Genomic DNA, 18,474 nt, shown 5'->3' with positions numbered 1-18,474 from the left:
AGAGCAGGGTCTTAATGAGCCCTCCTGGGGCTCTGTTACAAACTTTCTTTAACCACTGAGGACCCTGAGGCAATGAGAGGGCAGTAGCCACCTAGAGTCACATAGCAGGACTTGGAGTGCATTCTTGGGGTGCTTGTTCCTACTTCTTTAATGAAGATGAGGACCCAGAGCAGTTCTGTCAGAAAGATCCCACATGGCACAGATCAACTAAGCCTGTGGGACACAGCTTTTGAACCTGTGCTCTGGAAACTGCAAGTACTGAGCCCTTGCACCACAACTACTGAAGCCTGTGTGCCCTAGAGCCCCGTGCTCAGCAACAAGAGAAGCCACCACAATGAAAACCCACACACCACAACCAGAGGGTAGTGCCCACTCACCACAAGTAGAGAAAAGTCTGAGCAGCAACAAAGACACAGCAACGTCAATAAATAAATTTAAAAACTTGTAAAAATTATACTTCTTATGTATACAAATTAAATAAAAACCTTAAATTCAGTAATCACATTTTCTCATGATCTCTAATTAGAAAAAAATATACTAATTGAAAATATTAATAACAGTAATTTCATGAAAGAAAGTGAAAGTGAAAGTCGCTTAGTCCTGTCTGACTCTGTGATCCCATGGACTATACAGTCCATGGAATTCTTTAGGCCAGGATACTGGAGTGGGAAGCCTTTCCCTTCTCCAGGGGATCTTTCCAACCCAGGGATTAAACCCAGGTCTCCCACATTGCAGGCGAATTCTTTGCCACCTGAGCCACAAAGGAAGCCTGAGAATCTTCCCTGCCCAGGAATTGAACTGGGGTTTTCTGCATTATAGGCAGATTTTTTACTAACTGAGCTATCAGGGAAGCCCCCGATTTCATGAAGAGATTCTTTGCAGGCAAACAAACAGCCTTTTAAGTAGCGTTTTTCAATACCAGTGCTCCAAGAATCCTTCCTATTCTGTTTAATATACACGGATCCAAAACTCATTGTCTGGTCACCTTTGTTTTGTTCTCTCCTAGTACTGTGAGTCCCAGCAGAAAGCTTAGCACACAGAATGATGTTGAATCACTGTCTGGCCCTCTTAACCTAGACTAAGAGAATAGAAGCACCAGAGATAGTCCCTTCAAAAATATAAAGCCTGTTACAAGATAAATAGGAAAGAAACAGAAAACTGAGTTTGTATATCTGCTCTAATTTTTCTTTAGCTCTAAAATCTATAAGTCAATGTTTATTTTTGGTTTGCCTTAAAGAATAGAATATATACATCAGTACACACTTAAAGGAAATCCCTGTGAAGACTGCCACACCAAATTATGTTATAAACTGATTGGTAGCACATGGCTGAATATTTTCTGTCAACTCAGTATTGTGTACTGAACACTAATGATAACATTCCCAGTTAGTTACATAACTCTCTCATACTGCCATCCTGAATATTGTGTTCTTTTAAGTTATTACACTAATGTTATGTGCCAGGGTAAAAAATTCTACAAACACCTTGATTAACAGAGATTTATGGCAAACCACTCCAGTACTCTTGCCTGGAAATTCCCATGGACGGAGGAGCCTGGTAGGCTACAGTCCATGGGGTCGCAAAGAGTCGGACACGACTGAGCGACTTCACTTTCACTTTCATACCATCTTTTACACATTATGGTAAAACCAAGCTGGACCAGTTTCATGAAAACCCCTGGGCTATAGTAGGGCCCATGTTAACTGAAAGAAAAATGCGCAGTGTAAAAGCTGTGAGTTTAAATTCTATTTAGGGTCTTACTGAGGACTATAGCCTGCCATGCCACCTCTTAGAGAGCTGTGAGGAACTGCTCCAAAGAGGTATATACATGATATACATGATTTTTGGCTAGAGAATAAGTGCAGACAACCAAGCATACAATTAAGTAAAAGATTACCTGGTTCATTACCACAGTGAACAGGTAGTTCAGTTAATGATTTTAATGATTTTTCATGTATGGGAAGATGTGAGAATCTTGGTTTATTAAAATTCTTCCTCAGATATGCATCTAACTATCTAAGGGCCTGTTTTTCCAAGGCATGGAGTGCTTCATCCTGTTTTTCATCCTGAATTCCTTTTGGGGCCCACCATTGGTCAGTGGGGGGGCTTCCTAGGTGGCTCAGGTGTAAAGAATCCACCTGTCAAGCAGGAGGCTCAGGAGATGCAGGTTCCATCTCTGGATTGGAAAGATCCCCTGGAGGAGGAAATGGAAGCCCATTCTAGAATTCTTGCTTGGAAAATCTTGTGGACAGAGGAGCCTGGTGAGCTGCAGCTCATAGGATCACAAAGAGTCTGAACATGACTTAGCAACTAAACATGCATGCATGGACATCAGTCAATGACTGCAGTGCTAAAGACTTGATCCTTGTAGAACTGGGGGGTGGAAAATAATCTTTATTTTATAGGTCTATACAGCTCTTTCAGAGTGAATGACAATGCAATTTTTTTGCACGTATGAGTCTTCTAGTTCAGATTCTCCTCTCTAATAGTAGAAAGATTGAAGAAGTGGTCTTTTACTAGTCCTTTTACTTTTATTCTTTCATCCTCGAACCCCTCAAATGCCCTCCCAACACACACACACACACACACACACACACACACAAGCGAGAAAGGTAAATTTTATCCAAGTAACAAAGACACAAAATCACTATGCCTTAAAGGAAATAGAAATAAAAATCTGAAAGTTGGCAAAGCCTACATCCTCTGCTCCCTCCCATCCTGTTACTACCCCTGTGTGGCTCCATTGTCAAAGGTATTGCCCTCCTTGCTCTGCAAGGGAGCCAACAGGAAGACAAGGGCAGAAGCATGGGGAAAGGACAGGGAGCAGAGAATCTGTCCTTGAAGGAGTTTTGTAGAGCTTCCTATGACATTTCAAGTTATATTTCTTTGGTCTGGTCCTAGTAACATGACTGCACATAGTCACAATGAAACTCCAGAAATGTCATTTTAATTTTTTATAGTGTGTTCCAAACAGACACCTTTGTATGTCACTACTGAGAACAGAGGGGAAAATAAAGACAGGGAGACAACCAGCAAGCTCCTCCCCCACCCCACCCAGAATGTGAGGGGTTTCATTCTCTGGAGCGTCCTTGCATTTTCCTTTCCTTCTCCACCTACCCTACGCTAACTTTCTCTCCTCCTCTTAATCGTCTAAAAAAATCTTATTTTTGTGTATCCAAACACACTTTTCCTGCTCAAAGGAAAGAGGGAGAGCAATTAGAAGACTAACTGACTTTCACTATTCAAGTCACTGAGTATTGTGAAATGAAACTATATCGGTGGGCAAGAAATGTCACAGTCACCAGTTATTTGGGGCCTCCAATGTGAATGAGAGCCCCCAAAAGGGAACATAATTCCTGTGACCTGGCAGATGCTACCACCCCCCTCAATTTTTGCTGAGGAGCTTGCAGGGATGCAAGAAACAGCCAGCTGCCACACCTGCCACCCTGTAGGGTGAACAAGGAGAACAAGGAATTGAGGGTGTAAATAATCAAGAGACAGCGTTTGGCCTAGATGGCTGAAGTACATATGAAAGGAATAAGTTCAGTGAGCCCAGAGACTTTCATCTTCCCATGCATAGAAGAATACTAAATTCCCTAACTGGATATCTGGTTTTCCTTACTTGTTTACTTAACGATAATCTTTGATATTCAGACTACCTGCCCCCTTTGTTGCGAACTTGTATATCTTCTGACTCCCTCTCCTGCATGCTTGGAGTAGTTTTCTCACGGCTTCTGAGATACTGCCTTCTGGGCTTGGAGTCCTTAACATTACAACCAAATAAAATAACTCTCTACTAATTTTTTAGTTGACAGTTGCATGGGTTTGAGTCTTCCCTGGTGGCACAGATGATAAAGAATCTGCCCACAACATGGAAGACCAGAGTTAGACACCTGGGTAAGGAAGGTAATCTTGCCTAGAGAATTCTATGGACAGAGGAGCCTGGTTTCACTACAGTCCATTGGGTGGCAAAGAATCAGACACAACCGAGTGACTAACACTTTAACACTTTTTCACTTTTCATGGATTTGAATTAGGAAGATCTGAGTCATATTCTAATCCTCTGACTGTGTGTTTGCTGTCTAAACTGAGATCATAGTTTTAATTGAACATAAAATTTCCTATTTGATTCTAAGCAGTGAAATAGGGTTTTGTTTGCTAGTAGGTTGATATTTAATTTCCTTCCCAAAGGAGCTAAACTTCAGTGATAGTTACAATAGTCTCTCATTCAAACAATGTTTAGAACATTTAATACTGTCTGGGAAGATACCAGCCTATGACAGTAGGAGAATCAGTAATTTAAAGGCAATTTTAGCTGGAAACAGTGTCCTAGACATCAAGGCAGCTGTTTTTGCGCTTTACAAAGCACTAGAGGTATCTTTAGAATTTCCAAAGAGTGGTACAAACCAGGCAGAGCCCACCTACCCCAGTCCATCCCCATTTCATCTGTATTCTATGGATTAGGCTTCTATATAAGATATGGTTTAAAGAAAGATTTTAACTACTTTTAAATGTTTGATCTCATTGCTCCCAGCTCAAAATCCATTTCTTGTGGACATTACAGACTTGAACTTCCTTAGACTTTCAGAAGTTGGTGATGCAGGGTAGAAAGAAATGGGACATATGTGAAAACTTCTGCTAATTTGTCATCATTACATATTTTTGAAAACCTTAATTAAATCATTTGGAAACATCACAATGATGTTTGAAAAATAGATCCTCAATATGAGTGAGATTATATTATCAAATGTCTTTGTTTCCCTGGCAGTCACAATCTATGTGTATAATTGAAAATTACTTCATTGTATTTTTAGTCATTTAAATTTTGTTTTCTAACTCTTAAGTCTTTTTTATTCTGCAAATATATTTGTTGCCCCCCCGCCAAAAAAAACCCTGAATATTTGTGTCTAGGTCAACAAACATACACAGAGGCAATGACCACCGAGTGACAAGACTTGCTGGGTTTGCACATCACTATTGCACCACAACTTTATTGTTTGTTTCTATTAGAATCTTCTCAGTAGCCCCATGTCATCTTCAAATATTTTCATGGGGCAAAACAGAGAGAAAGCATTTGTAGTCTTATTATTATTAGAAAACTCCATCTTTTCTTTCTGGCAAATCAGCAACTTAAAAAAAAACTCACACTGTTACAGAAATAGTTAAGGGTTCCACTCTAAATAAAATATTCTAAGAATTTATTTCTCTCAGCATCTGTTTCTTCATTTTCTAACTCATATTTTTTCATGGCAACAAAATACCGAATGAAAGTGTCTCCTAGAGCCTGTCTCAGACATTGATCTTCCTCTAGTGCCATGAGGGCATGTTCCAGTTTCAAAGGGATCTCAGAAGGCTTGGACTGATGAAGGTCTGTGCTGTTCTCTGGACCAGCCAAAACACCATCATCGCTGTAAAGTCCATCCATGCCTGCAGCAACAGTGGCAGCCAGCACCAGGTAAGGATTTGCTGTGGCTGAGCCCAGTTTATTTTCTATTCTAGTGCCTTTCTCACCATGACACTTAATATTAAAAGCACAGCTGTTATCATTGTACCCCCACGTGGTCGGCACACTCTCCTTCAGGTCTTTGCTCTCTTTAGAATAACGCTTCCTGCAGCTAACAGCAGGAGCCATCAAGCAGCTGAGGGCAGCAGAGTGCTTCAAGAGGCCTGCCAACCATTTTTTCCCAGTAATCGTGAGCTGCTCAATTCCAGAACTGCTACAGAACATGTTTTTCTTCTCATCGACATCCCAGAGACTATGAGACAAAATTCCTGAATTACAGAATCCAGTCTCGATGAAAAAGCTGGTGATATAATTATACTTCCTTGCCACTTCTTTGACAGCCATTCTGAGGGTAAATGCATTATCAGCTGAACTGATGCCAAATTCAGGCAGAAAACAGATTTCCATCTGGCCAGGCCTGGTAGAGGAGGAAAAGCTCTCAACATTGGCCCCAGTGTGATACAAACCATCCACGAGTTCCTGGATGAACGGCTGGTCGTGATTATTTAGCAGTGCTGAAGCAGGAAGAGATATGGTTTTTGAATTGATAATTTCAGGTATACCAAAAATGCAAAAATCATAAATGAAAGCAGAGAGCAGGGAGAAGCCAGCATCCTGCAGCTGGCTCAGCTGCCTTTTGGCGATGTGCCTCGGGGAGGTCAGAAGAGGCTCCCCGGTCACAGTGAACGTGTCACAGATCACTCTGGCTGTTCTCTTGGCCCACGGCAGAACTCTGAAGGTTGATAGCTCTGGCATCAGTACTATGTCACTATTAAAACACGTTGCTCTAATGTGATCCACTTCATTGTCCTTAGGATTTGGTATCAATTCAAGATAACCTCGGGGCATGTAAACACCATGAATCACTTTTTCCTAAAGAAGTTAAAGGACAGAGCAATCAACTTTTGAAGCTTGAAACCAAACAAAAAGTTGGGGGATGGGAAGTGGGAGTGGGAGAGCATTCCTACTGAGAAAAAAAAAAAAAAAAACAAAAAAAAAACATGCTTCATCTGTTAGTTGAAACTAGCTTATTACAGATACATTTTAAATAGTTTAAAATAATATTCTCAAAGGTAATTTATAAACAAGTCAATAGCTCTAGCCTTTAGCCTTTGGAGACTTTATATGCTCATGCAAACAGCACTCATAAATAAAAGCTATAGCAATAAAGAAAATGTCTTTATAGCAAATTAAAAAGGTAAAACCTAAAGGAATTATTTGAAATGATTATAACCAAAAGTACTGTTTAAAGTCACTTTTTATCACATGGCATAGTTGCTAATACTGCCGATAAGGCTTTATTTCAACTTATTCTATTGTAATCCTCCAAAAAGAGTCAGTAGACCGTCTGCAGTCCTTCTCAGAGAGCTCACTGGTCACACACAGGACACATGGGACAGGGGAGCCAGGGTTGCTGACCATGGCTCTTCTCTCCTCACTCACCTTTACAGTCCACTAATGAGCAAACTACCTCATAGGCACAGAGTTCCAAAAACCTTGCCCATGAATGTGGACCTAAGTTATAGTTTCCAGAATGTTGTAGCCTTCAAGTCAGCATGACTTGAGTATCACCAAATCTATTTCTAGTCCTAACTCTTTCATTAATTGCTTGTGTGAAGTTAGGCAGGTCATGGTACTATATACATACCTCAGCCGCCATATCTGTGAAACAAAAGTGTTAGATGAAATGATTGCTAATGCATTTTCTGGCCAAATACCTGTTGGATTCAATAGATTTAGTTTTTATTTAACTTTTCTATGTACCACACAACTGGGAAATGATGAAGTATGAAGTTGAATAGACACATAAATTTTTTTCTAGAAATTGTGTGGCAGGAATGTCAATGTTTCATGTGTTGAAATTTACATATATGGGTAGAGAAAAAGTTGGCTGTAAAGTTCCGTTCCCGTGATGTCAGTGAACATGGTGAGGTTAATTCTGCAAGCCAATTCGGTTTTTATATTAAATACCTCCAAATCTCAAAGAGCGTGGCTACTGAGGAGCAGCTGGTACTAGAAGAGGTGACTCTGCTGTGATTGGTGTTGAGTCACTGCCTCCTTCACTTTCCACCATCTCTACACAATTTCAAATGCCATTTGACTTATGTGATCTGAATCTATCTTTACCAGTAATAAAGTTGATAAGTCAAGCACTATTCAATGACTGTTTAATTTTTCAACCTACTCACGGACTTGTATATATAAATTTCATGTGTGTGTGTGTTCAGTTCAGTTCAGTCGCTCAGTCATGTACGACTCTTTGCGACTCCATGAATCGCAGCATGCCAGGCCTCCCTGTCCATCACCAACTCTCAAGAGTTTACTCAAACTCATGATCATCGAGTCAGTGATGCCATCCAGCCATCTCATCCTCTGTCGTCCCCTTCTCCTCCTGCCCCCAATCCCTCCCAGCATCAGGGTCTTTTCCAATGAGTCAACCCTTCGCATGAGGTGGCCAAAGAATTGGAGTTGAAGCTTCAACATCAGTCCTTCCAATGCCCAGGACTGATCTCCTTTAGGATGGACTGGTTGGATCTCCTTGCAGTCCAAGGGACTCTCAAGAGTCTTCTCCAACACCACAGTTCAAAAGCATCAATTCTTTGGCACTCAGCTTTCTTCACAGTCCAACTCTCACATCCATACATGACCACTGGAAAAACCATAGCCTTGACCAGACAGACCTTTGTTGGCAAAGTGATGTCTCTGCTTTTTGATATGCTATCTAGCTTGGTCATAACTTTCCTCCCAAGCAGTAAACGTCTTTTAATTTCATGGCTGCAGTCACCATCTGCAGTGATTTTGGAGCCCCCCAAAATACAGTCTGACATTGTTTCCACTGTCTCTCCATCTATTTCCCATGAGGTGATGGGACCAGATGCCATGATCTTAGTTTTCTGAATGTTAAGTTTTAAGCCAACTTCTTCACTCTCCTCTTTCACTTTCCTCAAGAGGCTTTTTAGTTCCTCTTCACTTTCTGCCATAAGGGTGGTGTCATCTGCATATCTGAGGTTATTGATACTTCTCCCGGCAATCTTGATTCTAGCTTGTGCTTCTTCCAGCCCAGCGTTTCTCATGATGTACTCTGCATAGAAGTTAAATAAGCAGGGTGACAACATACAGCCTTGACGTACTCCTTTTCCTATTTGGAACCAGTCTGTTGTTCCATGTCCACTTCTAACTGTTGCTTCCTGACCTGCATACAGGTTTCTCAAGAGGCAGGTCAGGTGGTCTGTTATTCCCTTCTCTTGAAGAATTTTCCACAGTTTATTGTGATCCACACAGTCGAAGGCTTTGGCGTAGTCAATAAAGCAGAAATAGATGTTTTTCTGGAACTATCTTGCTTTTTCGATGATCCAGCGGATATTGGCAGCTTGATCTCTGGTTCTGCTGCCTTTTCTAAAACCAGCTTGAACATCTGGAAGTTCTCGGTTCACATATTGCTGAAGCCTGGCTTGGAGAATTTTGAGCCTTACCTTACTAGTGTGTGAGATGAGTGCAATTGTGTGGTAGTTTGAGCATTCATTGGGATTGCCTTAGGGATTGGAATGAAAACGGACCTTTTCCAGTCCTGTGGCCACTGCTGAGTTTTCCAAATTTGCTGGCATATTGAGTGCAGCACTTTCACAGCATCGTCTTTCAGGCTTTGAAATAGCTCAACTGAAATTCCGTCACATCCACTAGCTTTGTTCACAGTGATGCTTTCTAAGGCTCACTTGACTTCACATTCCAGGATGTCTGGCTCACATCACATGAGTGATCACACCATTGTGATTATCTGGGTTGTGAAGATCTTTTTTGTACAGTTCTTCTGTGTATTCTTGCCACCTCTTCTTAATATCTTCTGCTTCTGTTAGATCCATACCATTTCTGTCCTTCATGAGCCCATTTTTGCATGAAATGTTCCCTTGGTATCTCTAATTTTCTTGAACAGATCTCTAGTCTTTCCCATTCTGTTGTTTTCCTCTATTTCTTTGTGTGTGTGTATAGGCGGATTTAAATAATTTTTTTGAGATACATGTTTGACTTATTTGGAACTCTTTAAAAAATGTTTTGAAAAACTCCAGTTTTACTCAGTGTAAAGCAAATTAGAAAATTACAATTTAATATTGAAAGAAATATTTAAATAATAATCTTTGGGGATGCTTAATTTTGATACTTTTGTATAATACTGACTGATGTCCCTTCCTAAGAAATGTTTCAATAATCGGTTATCAAAATAAACGCATGACATAAACTGAAAAAAAAATCTCAATTCTCAAACATCTGAAAATGCAGTGTTTCTTAATATCACTATTTTTGAAAACTTAATAATATTTGTTAAGTCATCAAGCTTTCTTTTTATATTTGCTTCTAAGTCTTCTGTCATAATTTTCTCATATCAAACAAGGGTTAGAATGGTTTTCAGTTTGAATTGCTGTTTAGATTACAATAAAATTAGAAAGAGCAATAAGGACCATTCACTTGCAAATGAATTGAATGAAATGACATTCAGCCATAACTACTTGCAAAACTCACTTGGAAAAATTGTGCAGGGATACTCTTAGACCTGGACACACCATGGAGGTCTGTTGCTTCAAATCGCACAAATTGAAGGTGATTTTTGGCCATCTCTTGTTTAATGTGCTTCATTCTAGAGAAGAGTTGAGGTTCAGTAGGAACTTGAGTGTTGTCCCTGGTGTTATCTGTAAAATAAAAAATGATCTAAATCATTAGATCATGATGAACTGAGAAGTAAAATGAGGCTAAAGAATAGGGAATTTGTCATTATGATCATTAGTAAAAGCATCATGTTGCCATGTCTTTGTCTTAGAGCTGGAGATCTTATTTTTCTTAGCCTGCCTTTGCCATATTCCTGAGAACATAGTCTCTAAACAGCCTGAGAGATTATCACTTGGGATGAAGTTCAGTCTAAGAGTATTTGCTTAAATAAACAAAAGTATTATATGGAAATACTTACTGAAAATGTCTTTGTTTACAGAAATTAAAATATATTTCCCTCACTGCTTTGGCACCATATAAGATGTATATAGACAAGTATCACTGAAAAGACTTTGAGCTTCTTGAGCTTCTTTGAGCTTCACCATTTTTGAAAACTTAATGATATTTATTAAGTCATCAAACTTTCTTTTTATATTTATTCCTAAGTCTTCTGTCTTAATTTTCTCATATCAAACAAATAATAATTTTATAATTTCAATAAGAGGAAAAAAGATAGCTCTGTGAAGTGGAATTATTCAAGGCAGAACTAAAATTAACAGTCTTAATTATAATTAGCTTTGCATTTCTATTGGGTAAATAAATGCTGTTTGGGAGCTGAAAGTACACATTTAGCTCCTAGGGGAACAATAATGTGTAGTGGTATTCTGCAAATAAAAAGTTTCTGTAATATTAAAGGTAAAATTATTTTTGTTTATTTTCTGTTGGTTTGCTTTTTTATTTCCTTTTCTTTGGCAAAATGGCTTTATATCTTTATAAAAGCATCTGAATCTAAGATATCTACATCTATTTGTTAAATTCAAAACTTGTATAAATGAGAATATAAAAGTGTTTTTTGTTTGAGTTAGTATGAATAGAATGCTACATTTCTTAAGTCTCCTGCCTCTGGATTTCAGTCTTATTCTTCCAGTAGCCTCGAGACTTCTCCTACTATACTACGATAATAAAACTTCTAGGTTAATGGTGAAAAGATTCTCCACAGTGAGGGACACCCAGAGAGGTTCACAGAGTTACATGAGGAAGAGTAGAGGGAGGAGGGAGATAGAGGTTAGCAGGAGGAGAAAAAGGGGGACTCAAGAGGAGAGAGACAGATCTACACAGTACTCCATTCTCTAAGTGTTCTCAGTAGCCCAGAAACCCACAGAGATTCACAGAATTGGATTGAGAAGAGAAGGGGGAGGGAGGAAATAGAGGTGATCTGGGGGAGAAAAAGAAGAGTCAAAAGGGGGAGAGAGTAATTATCACACTCCTGAGTAAAAATGGGTACTGAATATTGGATTCTTAAATGTCCAAAATTGATATCAAATACTGAAAAACAAAGATAAAAAATCTAGAGTAGAGGTTAGACTCTTAAAAATACAATATTAACAACAAAACAAAAACACAAAAAATTTAAGAAATATATATGAAGTTTGCTTTAAAAAATAGGGTCTTTTTTTTTTTTTTTGCAAGGTTACAGTGGGTTACGAAAATGAAAATTAAGGAGTAATAGAGGAGTAATATAGGACTTGAAAAAAAATAAAAGAAAAAAAAGAAAAAAGAGAAAAAAAATTTTTAATTAAAAAAGAAAAAGAAATAGTAAAAATATATCTAGGAATTTCTCTGGAGCTGTTGTGGGCAGTGTGGGTTCAGTTCAGTTTCAGAAGCTCCTTGTTCCAGCTTACACTTCTCCATATCTATAGGCCCCTTCTGGTGTAGTCGGCGTTAACTACAGGGATTTTAATCTGTGGCACCGGTCACTTCTAAGGCGGTTCTGTTTGTTTATTTGGCTTATGTTTGCAGGTCTCTACAGTGTCTAATTTCTGCCCTGACACAAGTGGGCAGAGGTGGTCTCTTGTTCAGGTTCGCTTGTTCAGCCGTGCTGTGGGGAGGGAGGGGCGCTGCAGACAAATGTCACTGGCCTGTGTGGGGAGCACTCGCAGTGTTCCGGCCACACAGGGTTTGCCCCCGCTCACGGGTGTGTGCTTTCCCCGTCTACACTGCTCAGGCTCCAGGTTGCTCTACAGGGAGCAGGCCCTGAGTTGCGTGCACTTCCCAGGCCTAAGCCACTCAGGTTCAGGTTTTCAGGTACTCCACAAAGATGCAGACTCAGTTGGGCCTGCGTTTTGTGCCTTCCCTGGCCTGAGCAGCTCAGGCAGCCAGGAGATTGACGGGCACACTCTCCCCGGGTGTGGTGCGCCTTATCCCCTCCGCGGTCCCAGCCTCAGTTTCCACGCGCGCCGCTGGTCTGGTGTGCCTGTGTCTCTTCTGGGGAGCTGATCTCTGCCTGCAACCCTCCCAGCAGATGTCAACCATACAGAATCTCAGGAAGTCTTTGGTTAGAGACTGGAAGCCTGTTTGCAGTTTGGTAGGAGATGCCCTCTCTGGGGCCGAGTTTGCCCCTTTCCCCTCCCCCCTGCCTCCTGCCTCTGGCAGGGGATGGGCCTGTCCGCAGCCGGCTAGCTCTTCTTTGGAATTGCTCAGTCCTTCCTTTGTTCTGCGAATGGGCCGGCAGTATCTTCAGTTTGGGCTTTTTGCAGGTTAATTTTCTCCCTGTCTCTCTTGCTATCCCACAGTTTAAGTTGCTATCTCTCCTTAGCTCCCTCAGATTGCCCTCAGGGCTTTCAGGCCCGGTCCTTACCCTAAGCAATGCCGCTGCCCGCTCCTCTCCGTTCATCACCCACTTGCTGGTGGTGGATGCGAGCCTCTGGGGTACTTTTCTGCTGGGAGTTGCTTTTAGGCATGTAATCTGTGGGTTTTATTTATTTTTCCTCCCAGTTATGTTGCCCTCTGAGATTCGAAAACTTCCCCCAGACCCTCCAGTGCGAGGGTTTCCTGGTGTTTGGAAACTTCCTCTGTTAAGACTTCCTTCCCGGGATGGGTCTCCATCCCTAACTCTTTTGTCTCTTTTTTTATCTTTTATATTTTGTCCTACCTCCTTTCGAAGACAATGGGCTGCTTTTCTGGATGCCTGATGTCCTCTGCTAGCGATCAGAAGTTGTTTTGTGGTGTTTGCTCAGCGTTCAAATGTTCTTTTGATGAATTTGTAGGGGAGCAAGTGGTCTCCCCATCCTATTCCTCTGCCATCTTAGCTCCTCCCCTCCAGAAAGCTACATTTCTAATTTAAAAAAATATATATGCAACAAGCAACAAAGGTTTACTGTATAGCATAGGGAACTATAGTCAATATCTTGCAATAACCTAAAATGAAAAATAAGTTCAAAATAACATATGTATATGTATAACTGAATCACACACACAAAAAGAATTTTACTTTTTGAAATTTAGTAATGTTTATCTTTTTGCCAGTTTTTCTAAATGTCCTATGGACATCTAATAACAAGGTATGAGATACAAAATTTTAAATATATTTGTGTAGGATGTGATTAATGTAAATTAGCTAAATATAAATCTATTATATTTAAATTATTAATAACATTCAAGAGGCTCCTATTCTTATTTTTTCTGCACTTGATAAAATGTTCTTAGAGAAATGTTAATATGTCTCACTATGGTTATGTATTTTTTCTTTTCCCTTATATTTCTTCTGATTTTTCCTTTGTGTGTCTTTGTTTCTTTGTTGTTAAGGTGTCTAATGGTTTATCACGTCTATTTTTTTTTTTGTGAGTGAAATGAAAGTCACGCAGTCGTGACTGACTCTTTTCGACACCTTGGACGGTATAGTCCTTGGAATTCTCCAGACCAGAATACTGGACTGGGTAGCCTTTCCCTTCTCCAAGGTATCTTCCCAATCCAGGGGTCAAACCCAGGTCTTCCCCACTGCAGGCAGACTCTTTACCTTTTATCATTAAAAATATTCATCTTTGCTTCATTTAAAATACATAAATAAATTTTAAATAAAAGTTTTTTTCAAGAATGAGAGTGTAGAAGATGAAAAATATAGGCTGAGTATCAGTTTAAAAAACTTAAAAACTAAAAAATATATATTCATTTCATGACTTTTAAGATAGTCTACAAATTCTAAAACTTTAGAATTAGAAGAGATTTTGGAGATAAATCATCTAATTTAACCAATTCATTAGCTTTAATCCCAGAAAATTACAGCCAGGTTCCCTGAATCACGCTCTTTGTCCTTCACCAAAACTGAAACTGGAATCCAGACCTTTTGATTCCCAGTGGTGGCTCAATACCATAAGACAACTGAATATATGTAAAGCCTACAGAAAGCTCAGACCCACAGCATGCATCACACATGTTAGATACAGTCTAAACTTTTTGGTGAGGCAACAGACTGTAATGATTTGGCACAAACACTGAAGCTCATCTGCCTCCCTCAATATCCTGCCTTTGCCTTGGCGACTTTTCTTATCTCAACTTTCTTATGTGCCTCAGCTTTCTCACTGACACAATATTACCTACTTCATGGGCTTCTTATGATGATTAAACAAGTTACTTGAGAGTTTCTGGTAGACAATAAGCACCATATCAATGCTTCTTAAATCTATCAGTTTGATACAACTACTCTAACTCTGGTAATGGTACCATGATCATGTCTGAATCTGAATATATCAATCTATCATATCACTGACATTGAGCAGCTGTAATTTTAAAATGATTCTTGAATATCACTTTTTGAGATGTAATTAGGCTTTTAAACCAAAAGACTGGCAGTTTAAAAACATAGCTTAAGTAGATTTTAAGTATATGAAGCATGTGGAAAACAAGTTACTTGTTCCACCTATGCAAATATATTAAGAATGCTGTCTTGTCACTGATAAATTTGGCTTCTCTGAGGCTCCATAGGCTTCATAACTACCTTCTGCTTAACACAAACAAGCTCTAGCAGTTACATTGTTTTATGTTAAATTAGCAGTTGCTGTGTTTCCAACCTATTATGAACTATTGGGTGTTTTGCCCAAAATGAATAATTCCCCTTAAAGAAAATAAAATTTATAGGCACTTTAAAATATGGAAAATTTCAGATAATTAGTATTTTAAATGTAATAAGCAATTACATGTAAACTATAAGTATATTAGCAATGTAAAACTCTTATTAAAGAAATAAAGTCATCTAACTGGTTCGCCAATAATACAATCACAGATAATCTAGTTCTTTGCTTTATCTGTGCCTTCTAAAATTATTACTATTCTGAAGTCTGTGTGTATCTTTTCCTGTATGTTTGAATTTTTTACAACATATGTACATGCTCAACATATTATATTGCTTTGCATTTTAAAAAATCTATATAAATGTTTTCCACTAAAAAAATAAAATTACTATAATAAATGTATGTTATTTTAAAATAAGAAAAATATTTATCCACTCAATATAGTTTTTTATTGTTGCTGTTGTTGTTACCACATACTATTTATACTGGACATATATCTAGGAAGCAGCCAGAAAAAGAATGACACCCTAACAGAGCTTTATATTATTGACTGAGAAAACTATAGGCAATAAACATGCCATCAAATGCAAAGGGGGGATAATTTGCCATGGTGAAAATGCTGAAAAAAATCACCTGAAGTATTAATTCTATGAGATTTGACCAGAATGTGGACAGGTTAAAACCTCTGATTCACTCTAAGATCACCAAGTTGCACTATGGCTGGGCAGTGAGTGTACCTAGAATTGCCATAACAAGCACCACAGACCAGGAGGCTTAAACAGATATTTTCTTCCAGTTCTGAAGGGTAGAAATCCAAGATCAAGGTGTCAGCAGCATTGGTTGGTTTCTTCTGAAGTCCTCTCTCCTTGGCTTGTACATGGCAATCTTCTTCACATGGTTTTCCCTATGTGTGTATGTTTCCTGATCTTCCCTTCTTATTGGGACACCACACCAGACATATTGGATTAGGGCCCACCCTACAGATCTTGTCATTGTTGTCCAGTCACTCAGTCATGTCCTACTCTTTGCAACTCTATGGATTGCAGCACACCAGGCTTCTCTGTCCTTCATTATCTCCAAGAGCTTGCTCAAACTTATGTCCATCTAGTTGGTGATGTGATCCAACCATCTTGTCTTCTGTCATCCCCTCCTCCTCCTTCCTTCAATCTTTCCTAGGGTCTTTTCTAATGAATCAGCTCTTCACATCAGGTGGCCAAAGTATTAGAGTTTCAGCTTTGGCATCAGTCCTTCCAATGAAGATTCAGGATTGATTTCCTTTAGGTTTGACTGGTTTGATCTCCTTGCAGTCCAAGGAACTCTCAAGAGTCCTCCAACACCACAGTTCAGAAGAATCAGTTCTTTGGTGCTCAAACTTCTTTATGGTCCAACACTCACATCCATACATGACTGCTGGAAATACCATAGCTTTGACTAGTTGGGTCTTTGTCTGCAAAGTAATGTCTCCACTTTTTAATATGCTGTCTAGGTTGGTCATAGCTTTTCTTCCAAGGAGCAAGCATCTTAATTTCACGGCTGCAGTCAGCATCTGCCGTGATTTTGGAGCTCCCCAAAATAAAGTCTGTCACTGTTTCCATTGTTTCCCCATCTATTTGCCATGAAGTGATGGGACCAGATGCCATGATCTTTGTTTTTTGAATTCTGAGTTTTAAGGTAGCTTTTCCACTCTCCTCTTTCACATTCATCAAGAGGCTCCTTAATCCCTCTTTGCTTTCTGCCATAAGGGTGGTGTCATCTGCATATCTGAGGTTATTGCTATTTCTCTTGGCAATCTTGATTCCAGCTTGTGCTTCATTCAGTGCGACATTTCACATGATATACTCTGGATATAATTTAATCAAGCAGGGTGACAATATACAGCCTGATGTACTCTTTTCCTAATTTGGAACCTTGGGAGAGAGACCTTATTCAACATTATTCAACAATAATTATGTCTTTTAACATTCTGTCTTTAAATATAGTCACATTGTAAGGTACTAGGGATTAAGACATCAACATACCAATTTTGAGAAGACAGAATTCGGCCTATAATAATATACTGACCAGTTTCCATTTTCTTCACCACCTGCCATATTATTTAATACATGTTTACTGTCTTTCCCCGCTTTCATGTCAGCTCCAGAAGAGCTTGCCTATTTATTTATTTACTTAATGCTATATCTCCAGTACCTGTAGCAGAACAGATATATCACAGGCACTCACTGGCTATGTCTTTCATAATTTAATAATTAATGTGATTTAATTAATTAATTAATGCATCTTGTGTGCTTTGAGCTTGTCTAATTAAAAGGTAAAAATTGGCATCATATGTTTCGATATGTATTCTAAGTATCAATTTTTTATTTATAAGTTTAATTCTTTTACCAAATATGAGAGTCCTATTCAATCAAATTTCATTTCCAAGGCATCAACTAATCTGAATTGTCTGAATTTCTTTTCTTCAAATAAATCATACTTGCTAGTTATAATGAAATGTTTTGGTCAATGCTTCCCAGATGTAAGATGAAGAGCAGGCAGAAATTTGCCAGCTCAGGGATCATTTGTTTTCTTACAGTGTGGCTCCTGGGTGGTGTTTTCCTTTCTCTTCTTCTCAGAGTTAATAAATTAAATCATTGTTCTTTTATAGAGGAAATGCAGGATAACCTGGCATGAAAACCAGGACAAAAACAATAAAAAGTCAGAGTGGGGGGAATTGCTTCTTGAAAAAATAGAGTTTTAATAAATTCAAAGTAGTTATTACAGAGAAGAAAATATCATGTTGAAATTCCTTACATTTATTTTGGGGATTGACTTTAATATTTATTTTGAAATTATTTATTGGTGGTTTGTTTGGAGTTGTGAACTTTCTCATGCCTAGGACCTATAAAAAATCTACCTCTGGGCCAAAGCAGAAGATTCTGTATTAACCAAATTTAGTCAATCAATAATTGTATTCACACCCCTTGTCATAGCTGATTGGTGCAAAGAGAGCTCATGACACAGTTCTCTCCTCAGATATTGAGACTAAATTCCATTTCTCTCTTATGGCTGAAACTACGTAAAACAAAAGCCACAAATTATGGAAGAGCCAATGCGACCAGCAGATGTTTTCTCATTAGCCTTCCTAGGATTTTGAAAACTTTTTAAAGTTAGTTGACATACATATTAGAAATTTTCATATAAAAATCTTGAGCTCAAGCTTCTCTTGAAAAAAGAGAGAGATTGGGGAACACTGGGTGAACATTTGTCCACCACAACCATTGGTTGGGACTCTGAGGTGGCCTTCAAATGGGGTACGTATGCAGCTTATAATTCATGGGTTGGCAAATGTTTTCTGTAAATGGACACATAGTAAATATTTGCAGTTTTGTAAACCATGCGGTCTGTGTTGGTTGACATGTCATCTCTGTCATTATAGAATAAAAAGAG

The 18,474-nt window shown here is 38.9% G+C and overlaps 1 protein-coding gene across 1 annotated transcript in view; it reads right to left on the bottom strand.

Moving 5' to 3' along the window:
- Positions 1-5,176: 5,176 nt before the first annotated feature.
- Positions 5,177-18,474, bottom strand: part of LGSN (lengsin, lens protein with glutamine synthetase domain) — a 29,668-nt gene continuing 16,370 nt past the window's right edge. Inside the window, 2 exon segments of the mRNA XM_061135816.1 lie at positions 5,177-6,376; positions 10,019-10,185. Of these exon segments, the coding sequence (XP_060991799.1) occupies positions 5,177-6,376; positions 10,019-10,185 (1,367 nt within the window).

The sequence above is a fragment of the Dama dama genome, chromosome 33 (genome assembly GCF_033118175.1).
Source record: "Dama dama isolate Ldn47 chromosome 33, ASM3311817v1, whole genome shotgun sequence".
In the NCBI taxonomy this organism is placed as follows: domain Eukaryota; kingdom Metazoa; phylum Chordata; class Mammalia; order Artiodactyla; family Cervidae; genus Dama; species Dama dama.
This window is presented reverse-complemented; position numbering and strand designations above follow the sequence as displayed.